Genomic DNA, 13,847 nt, shown 5'->3' with positions numbered 1-13,847 from the left:
ACAGACCAGATCGAGAGTTTCTGTCTTCCATCTGCCCTTCTCTAATCCTCCTCACCCACCCACACTGTTCCAAAGACCAGAAGGTTTACCAGATGACCAGGGCAAGGAAATATCTATCTGGTTTCAACCAAGTCATGGAATAACTCTGCCAATGTTATTTGAGGATTCTAGGAAAATCATCAAACAATGAGATCTCAGTGTTTGCGATTACATTACAACAATCCACAAAAACACCAAATAAGGTATCTGAGACCTGGCCAATTTTTTTTAAAAAAAGAATATGGCCGGTCGTGGTGGCTCAATCTGTAATCCCAGAGCTTTGAGAGGTTGAGGCGAGAGGATTGCTCGAGTCCATGGGTTCGAGACCAGCCTGGGCAACTTGGTGAGACCTCGTCTCTACAATAAATCAAAAAATAAGCTGAGCATGGTAGCGCACATCTATAGTTCTAGCTATTTGGAAAGCTGATTCTAGCTATTTGGAAGGCTGAGGGGGAAGAATCACCTAAACCCAACAGGTAGAGGCTGCGGTGGCCATGAGCATGCCACTGTACTCCAGCCCTCCAGCTTGGGTGATAGAGTGAGACTACAACTCAAAAAAAGAATTCAGATATATTTAGGAACTGTAAAATTTTCCTATAGGGGTAGTCACAGAAATATATACTAAGTGCGGGCATATTTTCCTTAAGTCCATAATGACTTTTAAAAATCAGGCCAGTTGCCATAATAAAGTATTACTAGACAAGGATCACTTTTTAAAGATATAAGGAAATGGTAGAGAAAGGACTTTCTTTCTTACTCATGAAGGAGGGGAAAAAAGTATTCTGTGCCTGTTACTCCCGGACAAAATGCACCACAGCAATCTGTTACACCTCTTTTCTCTCTCTTCATTACTTTTAATGACTCAGTTACAGTGCTTGGAAATTAACATATAATAATAGTTCCAAAATCAATATTCAATTTTTCTTATCCTCAGGTAAAAAAACAGCAGAAACCAAATAATTACTTGAAATAACATTAATACAAAGCAAACCTTATATGTAAAGAGAGTACAGGATTAAAAACTTCAATGCCTTATATAAAACTGCCAGATTGTGCTAATTCTTTTACATCAAAAGAACTATATAGAAGAGTAAATAAAAATTAAATTACATTTATGTAAGAAACTGTCTTCAAAAAAGTTCTTTGAACTTGTATATATAGAGTTTAACAGTATAAGAAAAAAAAGATTATTTATACAAATCCAAAAACGTTAAAATATATTATTTGACGGGGGAAGCTCTCAGTAAATATAAACACAATGGACTAAGTAAACCAGATTGAATACAAAATAGTTTCTTTGAAACATCCATAAAAAGTAAAAGCAGAATGGCACAAAATTAGAAAGGTAGTATTTAAGGCAAACTAAATAAGAAGTAACTTTAATTAAAGAAAGAGGCATACTATCTCATAAGCAAAATGTAATCCCATCTCAAAAATTTCTCTATTATTGTTCAGAGAATATGAGTGAAAGCAGAAACAATAGTTGCTGTCAGAATTTATTCTTGGAAGTACTGAATAGTATTATATAAAAATAACACGAATACTTCTGATTTAAAATATACTTGAGTCATCTGCCGCCTACTTGTCATAAAGCAATGAAAAAATAAAATGTACTACCCCAATGTTCATAGTATAAATCTGTGAAATTTCAAAAATTATTTTAAAAAACAAAAAAACATGTAATTTTCCAGGTATATGCCTACATGATGACCAAAAACGAAAATAGCTGATTCCATTCCTTTGGCCCATACTGCTAAAACATGTACAGAAATGAGCAACATCTCCCTAGTAGGTGTCTGCAAGTGGACCTGAGAGCATGTACACACAAAGAAAGCTTCAAAGACTGACAGGGAAAAGATCAGGCAAAAAGAAATAATGTTTTTAAAGAGGTCAATAAACATGTTCTTTAGCAATGTCTTTTTTAAAAACAAAGCAATCAAGTACGTATTATTAAGTTAAATGTCTTTTCACATGAATTTCCACCTTATAAATTTGGTATATTAAATTCTGCTATAAATATATTTGTATATTTTCTTTTCTGAGAACTATGACATGTGAAACAATATGAATATAAACAAAGTTTGTTTCTTTTCATCTATTGGAATGACACCATGCCTTTCTAGAAAAAGACAAACTGCAGCCTTCAGGAAAAGTATAAAAACTGCTGGGTTCATCGAAGTTATTCAGATTAAGAAGGTATATCCTCTTCTTTAACATGAAGCTAAAAGTGAGGGAAATTCTCAGTCTCCTAGGCAATTCTTCTCTCACATGGTCCTGGGTGGCAGGCGTTGTTTATACATGCCTGCTATTGCTTTGGCTGCACTGTAGATCATCTGTCGACGAGACATGCCAGTAAAAGCCATGTGCCAATCAGTCCGGCTGACATTTAGTAAACTCTTTTCCAGGACTTCACCCACTGTCACCAAAAGGCCCGACCACCTCAGATTGTAGTCCTGGGGAGTTAGACTTTGAGCCTATGAAAAATGAAATCAGTATTACTCATAATACATTAAAAAACATCACTGTAACCAGCTAGATTATAGCTGAGATTTCAAAGTTTCTCAGGTTACTTTTAATATAGATTATGACAAACCCCAAGAAACACAGCTATGCTGCCAAATGTATAAAGTTACACGGCTAGAAAAGAATCAAAATAATATTGCACATATCTACTTTGTTTAAAATATCCCCATTACGCTCATTTTGTTGTTCAATTTTAATCTAATGACTTAAATCTAATGACTTCATCTATTAATAGAGTCAGAGTGCTTAAAGTTCTATATTTAAGTATCACTCAGGTTAGTAATAAGATTAATGCAAAAACTGGTGCTAAAGTTATCTTTTTATAGTAATACAATTCCAATCAGAAAGAAGGAAGCTGAATATTAAAGCTTCAGCCCACTCAGGAAAGAGTTCCTCAATTAATTTGTAGAAAATGTCTCCAGAATTGGCAGTAGCAGGAAACTGCCAGGATGGAGGGGGAGGCAGGATTGGCAGTAGTGGGAATTTGCTGGGGCAGGGAGGCACACCTCACCAACAAGGGTAACTGCATAATGAACAACTGCATATTTAACTTTGAATTGTACCCATCTTTAAAATAAAAGCATTAAAAGAGAGAAGAAAGAAAAAAGAAAATGTCTCCAGAAATGTGATTAACATGTCAATAGGTTAATATGTACCAAATAATACCCAATCCAGGACAGCATTAACAGTTGCTACATCATTCACACTTGACCCAACCTATATCTGCTCCCACTCAAACCAGCTATTCAACATCAGGAATGAAAGCATACACTCATTACTTGATATTCAAGAATGATGTGGTTTTTCTGTTTTAGGGTGTTAGATACAGTCCAGAGAAGTATATTCACATCAGAAGGGCTCTATACAGTGATCCCAAATGTACTATGTATTATAATCAACTGAGAAACTTAAAAAAAAAAAAAAAAAATCAGTTACTCAGGCCCCAACGCTGGTTCCAAGAGAAACAGTAGTCTTACATAAAATAGCTTCCAAGTAAATATGATGCAAATAGCCCAGCATTTAGGAACATCTGCTCTACGTATTCTCTTCCAAAATGTATCCCGCACTATCAGGATTTCACTACATTTCAAAGAAGAGAAACAGCAGATAATACTAAGGTCTTCAGAAACACTAATAAAACTGTGCTTCTCAAATTGTGACATGCCCACAAATCCCCCGAAGATCTTGTTAAAATGCAGATCCTCATTTAGTACTCATGGGTTAGGTAGGGCCTGAGATTTTGCATTTTAAACAAGTTCCCAGGTGATGTTTGTGATACTTGACCAAGGATCACACTTTTAAGGAACAAGGTATTTAACACTGTTGGCAAAAATCAAGAATAGCTGTTTTTTTTAAATTGGGGGGTGGGGTGGGGGAGGATTTATACTTAAGTTTAACAAGCATAAATTGTGTAAAGTTGTTTGCCAGATTTTCAATAATGTACATAATAATGATAATTATAATTCCCTGAAGGGCTGATTTCTATTCTCTTAAGAAAAAATTCCAACAATAAAGAAGCATAGACATAAAACATTTCAAGATGGATAAAAAGACGGGAGGACAGTTGAATAGCTGGGGATAAAAGGAAGCATTTCCATGCATACATTTTTTGTATCTTCTAAATTCTGAAAACCTGTGACAAAAAAGAAAACAATAAAAAGCAAAGTAAAAAGCAAACACCCTTTAAATACCATTATTAGGATAAACACTGTTAACAATTTGCTGTATATCTTTCCAGATCTTTCTCCTAAATGTTCATATATATTTTAAAGCATACAAACACACACACCCTTACCAATAAGTGGGAACATACTAGCCCTTTGCACTCAGAGACATCTTGTGGATCACCTACCAGGATTCAACCACACTTTTTTTACAAAATGGTAGAAAATGAATTATTTTATTATAATATTTGGCTTACAATGAAATTTTGGACATTAAGAAACTTATGACAAAAAAATCAAAATTTCATATCCTGTATTTTTCTAACACATGGGAATATGTGAAACAGTAACTGACATGTATTTCGGGTTCATTGATGCATGCTGTGCAATAGTAATTTGAAGTCTTCCACCTGGTGTTTTTCTATTTGAGCAGATAATGCAGTCTCATTTTCATCCTCTCACATTAATATGGAATTTATTCTCCAGTCTGTTGTGTGAAGATGATGTGGAAAGACATACACATGATTTCTGAAAACCCTTTCTCAACTGATCAATCATATTTCAGTATATGTTGCATCTCTTTATTTGCTTTTTCATGCAATTTGAATGAAAAACTTCAAGGAAATGTATATGTATTTAATTCGATGTCTCACTGTCACCCAGGCTGGAGTGCAGTGGCACAAACACAGCCACTGCAGCTTCAACCTGCTGGGTTCAGGCAATCCTTCCGCCTCAGCCTTCCAAGTAGCTGGAACCACAGGCACGGATCACCAAGCCCAGCTAATTTTTTTGATTTACTATAGAGATGAGGTCTTGCCCAGGCTGGTCTCGAACATTTGGGCTTAGGCAATCCTCGCGCCTCTACCTCCCAAAGCGCTAGGATTACAGGCATGAGCCACTGTGCCCAACAAAGGAAACATACATTTTTGAAAAATTTGTGCTGCTATAAGTTTGTCCTGCATTATCACCAGTACTCTTTTTATGTCCCCTGAGAGAGGACATCCAAATACAAAGGGCTAGATATACTGTTTTTGACTTTTAGTAATATATCATAGCTACCTTTTGGTATGAGTACATATAGGTCCACTTCATTTTTTCATGTCTTTCTAACATATATCCCTAAAAATAAAATAAAAATTGTCCTTCTGCAATGATCAGACATCTAGCACAGAGGTTGGCAGACTTTTTAGAAAAGATTCACACAGTATATAATTTAGTTTTTGTGGGCCTGTCTCTATTGCAATTACTTGATTCCACTGCTGTAGTACAAAAGCAGCTATAAACAATATGTAAGCAAACTGGCATGAGTGTGTTTCAATACAACTTATATTTACAAAACAGGTAGCAGGCCAGATTTGGACAAGAGTCACTGTTTGCTGGCCCCAGATCTACAGCAATGCTGACAATGGTGGTGATAGGAGTTTCCTCATAATTGTAAGGATTCCGATGTTTAACATTTAGATCTGAAGTTTGCTTTGATTTTGTAGTACTCACATACCCTTCTAATCTTAATTAGCTAGGAGTTATCAGTTTGATAACTTCTAGCAAATACCTTCAACTCTATTGGAATTCTTTTTCTCCATTCAAAACAGATACTCATGTATTAAATTACATAAACTGATTTGTAATTGTTGAACAATTCTGCTACTCTTGGAGTAAATGATGAGGATACAGTGTCCTTTTAATACATTTCTTAATTTTATTTATTAATTTTACCAATATTTTTGATGTTTAGTTCTTAAGTGACAATGGACTATAATTTCCTTTGACGTTAAGAGAGGCTAGTTTCACAAAATGAACCAGAAAACGTCCTCTATTTTTGATACTCTATACAGCATGAGAATCAGCTTGAGTATTTTGTAAAACTCACTTCTAACACTATTAGAATTCAGTGATTTTTTTTTTGTAATTAGAGAAGTTTTTTCCACTATACTACTTCAATGAGGTAATTAGGTTGAATCATATGAAAACCACAATATTAGACTGTTTTTGACCATCAAAGACAGAAATTTTGTATGGTTCAACCTAATAATTATTTCTCAACCAACTACAGGAAAATGTATATTTTCGTGGAATTAATCATTTTATCTAATCATTCTAATTCATAAGTATAACAGTATACACAATTATTCTCTTACAATCTTCTTGTCAACTTCATGTTGAAATGAGAAGTGAGTTAATGTTAACATCTATAAAAAGGTTTTTTTTAAACTTCTGAAAAGAAATTATGGTATACATAAAAGCTAAATTCCAAGTATCAATTCTTATTCCCCTTTCTAAACTATAAACCTCTAAGAGGGCCACAGAATTCTTTCAGGGATTTTACGAACACTTATACCTAATTTATATGTAAGTACATGCATGTATTTTCTTGGGAGAGAACCCAATAGTTTATCAGATTCTCAAATGTCTTCAAGTCCCAGCTAACTTTAAGAGATAGTTAAGCACAATTGTGATGAAAATTTTATAAAATAGATTAAAGGAAAAACTCAACAACGTATCAGTACAAAGATTTCAATGTAAATATGTTTATATTCTATTTTATTCATGAAAGAATTAGAGAAAAGTTATGTAAAATATAGAGGAATAAAGATTATCATTCATGTTTTCAATCTTCTGGAAACTATGTGGATGGTACACCATTTTTCAGTCAACAAACCTAAAGATATGTACCTATCACCTAAGGTTTCTAGCACTTTCTTGTTATTAAAGAAGAATAACTCAGGAGAATGATCAAATTTAAAAAAAAGAAAAATGGGGACAATAGTAGAAATAAAATGTAAGACGAAGGGGAAAGTAAATGAAAGGTGGACGTAAATAAGCAGAAAAGGCAAACCTTTTTCTGATTTCAAGGTAGGAAACAATCATTAAAAAAAGGAAAAAAATGAGGAAAAGATGGTAAACCATATAACATATTACCTTTGCAAGGACAGCTGTAAAAAAAAATAGGGAGGCAGTAAAACAACATGGGAGAACCAGGAAATTAAAAAGAAAGAGAAACACTGAAACAACAAAGATGGAAGCAAAGTCAAAAACAAAAAAATCTAACACAAATTTTTATTCTAAAAACAAGTATCTATACATTCCAAGTATCTCTGGAACATCATGAAAAACCAAAGGAGAAAACCAACCTGTTGTACAAATTCCAAAGGCACTGGTGTGGCTTGTGTAAATGTTTCTAGATGAATGCCATGGACAGGGTCTTCAACCACCAAACAACCAATGTCAAACCATCTATAACAGAATTGTGAGTTTCAAATGGTTTATATGCTACACAAAAGTTATAGTGAATAAACAAAAAGAAGAAACAAGTACTATTATTCAGATAAAACATTAGCAGATTCCTAAAAGAAAATCTTTTTCCTAATCCATTTGCGGAAGGATAATCCATAAAAAAAACAAAAAACAAAAAAACAGATAAAATCACTCTGTTGGTCTAATTCCAAGAAGAGAAAAAGAATGGGAAATAACAAAGAAAAAAACTTAAAATTGCTCATTGTGGAAAGTTTACCTTTGTGCTAAGATGGGGAAGATCAATGGAAGCAGGGAACTCAAATATGCAACAGATAAATTTACACTCATTTAAACATACAAATAGCTTATAATATGTAATATTTTTCAAATGTCACTTGCTAAAATGTGAGAAATTATATATTATCAACTCTATCATTAAGATGTAGTCAACAAAGTTACTAGCAAATTAAGGAATAATCCAAGAAACTTGCAAATTATAAAAAGTGATATGTTTTAAAATTGACTTAAGACAACTGAGAATCACCAGAATTTTAGTTAACCAAAATCATGAAACAACTTGATACCCTCAAATCATCAATTTAATTAATAAGTTTCATGGAGCAGGAAAATGTTCAGTGTCACTCTCAATTTTTAAAAAATATGTAAATCTAATAAAATGCAATTAAATATAAAATGGATTAGAACACTTACTTATATATTCAAGAAAAAAACAAAAGTAAAATCTAGGGTAATAAAAGCAACACCGCAGAATACTGAAATGGCAGTTTGTAATACCTGTAGTATTCATATCCCAAAGCTATGTTTCAAACTAAAAACATTAAATGATAACATTTATTTTATTTGGCAGACTAATCAGACTAATCAGACTAATTTTGTATTTTATTATGACAACTTTCTCAGTCAAGGAAATGTATCTGTGAAGTCTCCATAAAATCGAGCTTAGCTAAATTTTATTTTGCATTATTTTTCAAGATTTGTAATGTCTATGGTAAATAACATACTAAGCTGTCAGATGTGGACGTCCTAAAAAACAGTCACTGAAGGAGAGTTTCTTCTATGACAGGGAATATACATGAGAACTCCAATCCAGGCTTTACTCAGCTCAGACAGTAACTAAAGTACACTACATTACCTCCTTTCCTTCACATCCCATAACTGTGTTTATTAGAGGAAAGGGTGAACTTTCTCAAGATCACCTGAAGCCTCTAGAGGTTTTAAACAATAGCTTTCAAAAATTACTAGGCAATTTTTGTAGAAAACAAAAATTTTTGTAGAATACTAGAACTAGGCAGGGATTTTAAAATAACTGATTCATATATTCAAAAAAAGAGAGGCAAAGATAGTACAAATAGATTCAAAGGTTAAGATATTCACTAGATAAATTGAACCAAAAAAGAACTCTAGGTAAGGGCTTAACAGCAGGCAGGACACAGCAGAAGGCAGGATTAGCGAGCCTGAGGAGAAAAATACCCAAGCAGGGGAAAAAAATTGACTTTGTAGAAAATGCAAGACACTGCCAAAGACAAACAAATGTGTAATTATGGTCCTACAGAGAAGGTAGAGAAAATGGGCCAGAAGCAAGTTCTGAATGTTCCAAAACTGACAAAAGCCATCAATCCACAGAATCAAGTAGCTCAGTGAATACACAAAAAATTAATTATAAAAGCAAGCAAAACAAACATATGTAGTTTTGCAATACTAACATAGCAAAAATAAAATGACAGAAAATCCTAAAAGCAGACAGAGAAAACAACATACTATTTCCACAGAAACAAGATGGACGGCTGACTTCTTAACAGAAATGACAAGAGCTAGAAAACAATATAACATTTGTAAAGAGCTAAAAGAACTGTCAACCTAGACTTCTACATCCAGCAAAAATAAAGGAGAATTAATGCACTTTCACACAAACAAAAGCTGAGAGAATGGTAGTTAGTAGCCCTGCATTATTATAATGTAGTAGCAAAGGAAGTATTTAGGCAGAAGGAAAATGATCCCAGGCAGGAAAAAAACACAAGAATGAATTCAGAGGGTAACATAAATGAATACTGACTGCACAAAGCAATACTAGTAATATCTCAGGACTTTAAAATATATGTACAATTAAGATAGAGGGGAAAAGCGAAACAATATTATACAGAAAATTCAAATTTCTCAACCTAGAATTCAGAGCTCTTCACAATCCATCCTCAGACTGCTTGATTTCCTAGCCAACAAACCTCAGTCAAACTGATATAATCACTAACCCCAGAATACATGTCAACTACCTTCAAACTTTTCCTCCACTTAGAATGTCCCACCAACTTTGTTCCCATTTACCCAAGTTTTACATCCTTTTTAAGACTAAGTTCAATCCCCAATCATTCCTAAATTTCATCTGACACAACCTCTACAATGATTTACCTCCATAGAAATTCTATATAACATTTCCTATCAATAAAAAGTTATAACTTTTTATATAATTATTTAAAACTGTTTATCTGTGTTTATATTTGCTCTCCCAACTAGCCTAGATACAACACCCTCAAAGTTGGAGGATATTTTTTTTTGCCTATTATAGTCAAAAAATGTTATTCAATATTAAATAAACAAAAAAGATAAACAACAAAACCACAATGCTATTATAAAATAAGACAGATTTCAACAAAAAGAAGTTATCTTAATATAAATACAAGTGGGGACCCCCAAAAAACTGGAATTTATAAAAAATTGTGATTTATTCTTACATGTTCAAACTCCAGTCACTATCAAAGTACTCTGATAGGCCGGGCTCAGTGGCTCAACCTGTAATCCCGTGCTTTTGGGAGGCTGAGGTGAGTGGATTGCCTGAGCCCGCAGATTTGAGACCTGCCTGGGCAACTTGGCAAGACCTCATCTCTACAATAAATCAAAATGAGTCGGGCATGGTAGCACGCGCCTGTAGTTCCAGCTACTTGGAAGGCTGAGGCAGAAGGATCGCCGGAGCCCAGCAGATCGAAGCTGCGGTGGCCAGGAGCGGCCACTGCACTCCAGTCTGGGAGACAGAGTGAGACTCCAACTCAAAAAAAAAAAAAAATACTCTGATACAATACACCTATTGAGATGCTTTTTCCACTGCTCAAAACAATTTTAATGCCTTTCAGTACGTCTGCTGTTTTATTTCACCTATCCACATTGGCAAAACGTTCCCCTTTGAGGGCTTTTTCCAGTGCAAAGAAACAATCAAAAAAATCACTTAGGGCAGGACCAGGTGAATAGGGAGAGTGGGGCATGGGGATCAAGCCATTTTTGGTCAAAAATTGCTAAATACTCAGCGCAGTGTGGTCAAGTGTACACGAATATCATCCATTATGAAATGGGCAAACACTGAAACTATCTCCAAAAACAATTCACTGAAGTCAAATGCAGCCTCTCACAAAAACACTAACTGGTACATTGATACCGATGGGTTTTTAGAACACTTACCTAGTAGGGAAGTCTGTACTACAAAAGACCTGCCCACCAAAAGATAATTCCAGGTTTTCTTGGGTCCCTCCCCAAAAAACTATCCATTAAAAACAGACAGCCCTTAAAAACAATGATGAGTTATGCTGTGTGGAGGTTTTCCTAAACTAAATACCTGAGAAACAGTTCTCAGCAGGAACTCAAATCTAGTGGCTGCCATTAGTCAGGCCTTCTTACCCAAACCTTCTATTATTTGAATAACTGTGAATAATTGTGGTTACTACCTATGGTCAATTATATACAAGCCAATATACCTATGTCATCCTATATTTAGTGCTATTACATTATTATTATTAGCATAGTCTTAGAAAGGAGGCATTACTATCTCCATTTTATAAAAAAAGAGAACAAGGAAAGAAATGTCAGGAAAGCTATGCAGGAAGGACAGGTAGTTAAGTGAGACAGCTATCATCAGAACATACTTTTCTCTCTGATTCTAAAATAAGAGACACTTTTTGCTAGGTATTTATTAGGAGCCCCCAACCCCTATTATATTTTGCTTCTAAGTGAAACAATAAATGTCTTACTTTAGTGCTATTACATTATTATTATTGGCATAATCTTAGAAAGGAGGCATTACTATCTCCATTTTATAAAAAAAGAGAACAAGGAAAGAAATGTCAGGAAAGCTATGCAGGAAGTACAGGTAGTTAGGTGAGACAGCTATCATCAGAACATACTTTTCTCTCTAATTCTAAAATAGGAGACACTTTTTGCTAGGTATTTATTAGGAGCCCCCAAACTCCTATTATATTTTGCTTCTAAGTGAAACAATAAATGTCTTACTTGTCAGGCAGCAATTCTGCAATGAAGTTTTCTACCGACACAGCAGTCTGTTTTTCATGGATCACTCCAGTTCGACGCAAGCTATCTATCCGTTCCTGGGCGCCCTAAACAACAAAGGCATAGGTCAGACACCAGTTCTCAAATTATTTACTATTAAATATACTAATTTATGATAATATAATACATGCATACATTTATATACAAACTCATATGTGTCCACTGTAAATGATCAAACAATTCAAAAGTATACAGAATAACGTGACAGAGTACAATCAGGTCTCCTCAGTATTAACAGTCTGAGGGACACCTTCCAAATTATTCCCAGTTGCATTGTTATACTGGTTACTACTGTGAAATGCATTAACTTTATATTACATTTTCTACTGGTTATTACTAAAGAAAAAAAAGTGTATTTTTAAACGCTGATCTGGTAAGAGGCCATTTTACTGAATAAAAATCTTATCTCACTCCTAATGGGCTTTTAATTGACTCTCTGTGGAATTTTTAGGTAGGCAATCTTATCAATAGAAAATGTGTTTTTCTCTTTCTTCTGATTGTTTAAATAAATATACAACAAAATGGCTAGGCACTTAAAATAAAAAGCTGCAAAAGCATACATTACCAAAGCTCATTCAATAAAGTAATTACCATTATGAAGCAAAACTGAGGAGCCAAGAACCCTGCACAGGTAATTCAAAATCATTAATTCACTATATATCTTATAATTAGAAAACTAAAAGCTGGATTAGTGAGGACCTAAATAGTTTCATAAACAGTAAAGATGAACAACGTGAGGAACAAGTGTTCAAAAGGCATGATTTTAAAAATTTCAGTTTCTCAAAAAAAACTCTACGTGGATAATAAAGCTATTTTTAATAAGGACAGCAAAATCAGAGAATACCAGATGAAGTGGTCAATTAATAAAATGAAAATTAAGAAGGCTAGGACAAGTCTAGAGAAAGCTGTATTTCAAAGACAAATAAAAAAAAAAGAAGAGGAAGTAACAACTGCATGAGAATCTGTAAAATAACTTAAGATACTAGCTTGTAAAGATGAAGGATGAGAGATTATATGATTTAAACTACAATAAAATCAAAACTGTATTTTTGCTCACTCAATATCTCCAGTACCTAGCACAGGGCCTAATCTAACAGGTGTTCAATAAAAACTTATTACATAAAAAGACCAAACAAATGAAAAAGAAAAAAAAAAAAAGCCTTCTGAAGGTCTGTGGTAAGAGTATAAATAATGTAAATATGACATCACCAAATCTAATAATATTGAAATAATGAGGCAGCAGTTGATTTTGAGAGCAATAACAGACAGGATGAACTTAATTCTTTATACTGGATATTGTAAATTTATCTAATTCACTCCTCCCAGGAGGTAGTCATGGCTAAATTTTGATTTTAAAAAAGCTTAAAAAAATGTTAACTCAGTAAAAACTATTAGGGGAATAGGGGGATGTTTAGAGATTCATCCCTAACTCTTTGAAAGTTGTGTCTCAGCTACACACTACAACAAAATATTCCTAGATCTTATGCTTCCAGGGAACAGAGCCTAAGGTTTGTTCATTTTTTGTAATTTTACAGCACAGGGCTTTATACTTCATAGGATTAACAAAATATTTAATTAACATTAATTAGTACCTACAAGAGATAGGATAATAAGCTTGAAAGGCAAGTTTAATTCTTTTTTGTTTACAAAAACCAGAAGAAAATGTAGAAGGGGTTATACCTGGGCTCTTTTTTCCTCTGACCACATTAATTACATGTAGCCTCTTGTAGAGTTACAAATACAGACATTTTAATATTAGTCCCTACTAATGTTTTAAGAATGGAATTTTACTTTTTAGCAATGTAGGAGAGAAAGAATTAGGTTGTTGAGAGACCATACTGAAATAATCACCTCAGAACTGAAGAACAATACCGTACTCTATACTAAGCAACTTGGTTCAGATAATTAAAATTTTATACACATTCATAAGTGCTAACAGATATTATATTTATTCAATATAAGTTATATAAAACAGTGGTCATAACTACAGCAGTCTTTTCAATAAAATCAACAGTCGGCAGAGAAGTTTTGGACGCTTCT

At 33.8% G+C, this 13,847-nt stretch overlaps 1 protein-coding gene across 1 annotated transcript in view; it reads right to left on the bottom strand.

Annotated features, from left to right (window-relative positions):
• Window positions 1-868: 868 nt before the first annotated feature.
• PRRC1 (proline rich coiled-coil 1) overlaps window positions 869-13,847 on the bottom strand; it is a 33,588-nt gene continuing 20,609 nt past the window's right edge. The window contains exons 7-9 of the mRNA XM_008065042.2: window positions 11,751-11,854; window positions 7,358-7,460; window positions 869-2,513 (exon numbers count right to left, since the gene is read on the bottom strand). Coding sequence (XP_008063233.1) covers window positions 2,304-2,513; window positions 7,358-7,460; window positions 11,751-11,854 — 417 coding nt within the window. The 3' untranslated portion in view covers window positions 869-2,303. The remainder of the gene's footprint in view (window positions 2,514-7,357; window positions 7,461-11,750; window positions 11,855-13,847) is intronic.

This window comes from Carlito syrichta, unplaced genomic scaffold (genome assembly GCF_000164805.1).
Source record: "Carlito syrichta isolate Samal-C Ts95f unplaced genomic scaffold, Tarsius_syrichta-2.0.1 Scaffold308139, whole genome shotgun sequence".
In the NCBI taxonomy this organism is placed as follows: domain Eukaryota; kingdom Metazoa; phylum Chordata; class Mammalia; order Primates; family Tarsiidae; genus Carlito; species Carlito syrichta.
The sequence above is the reverse complement of the archived record's forward strand: the minus strand, read 5'-3'. Positions and strand labels throughout refer to the sequence as shown.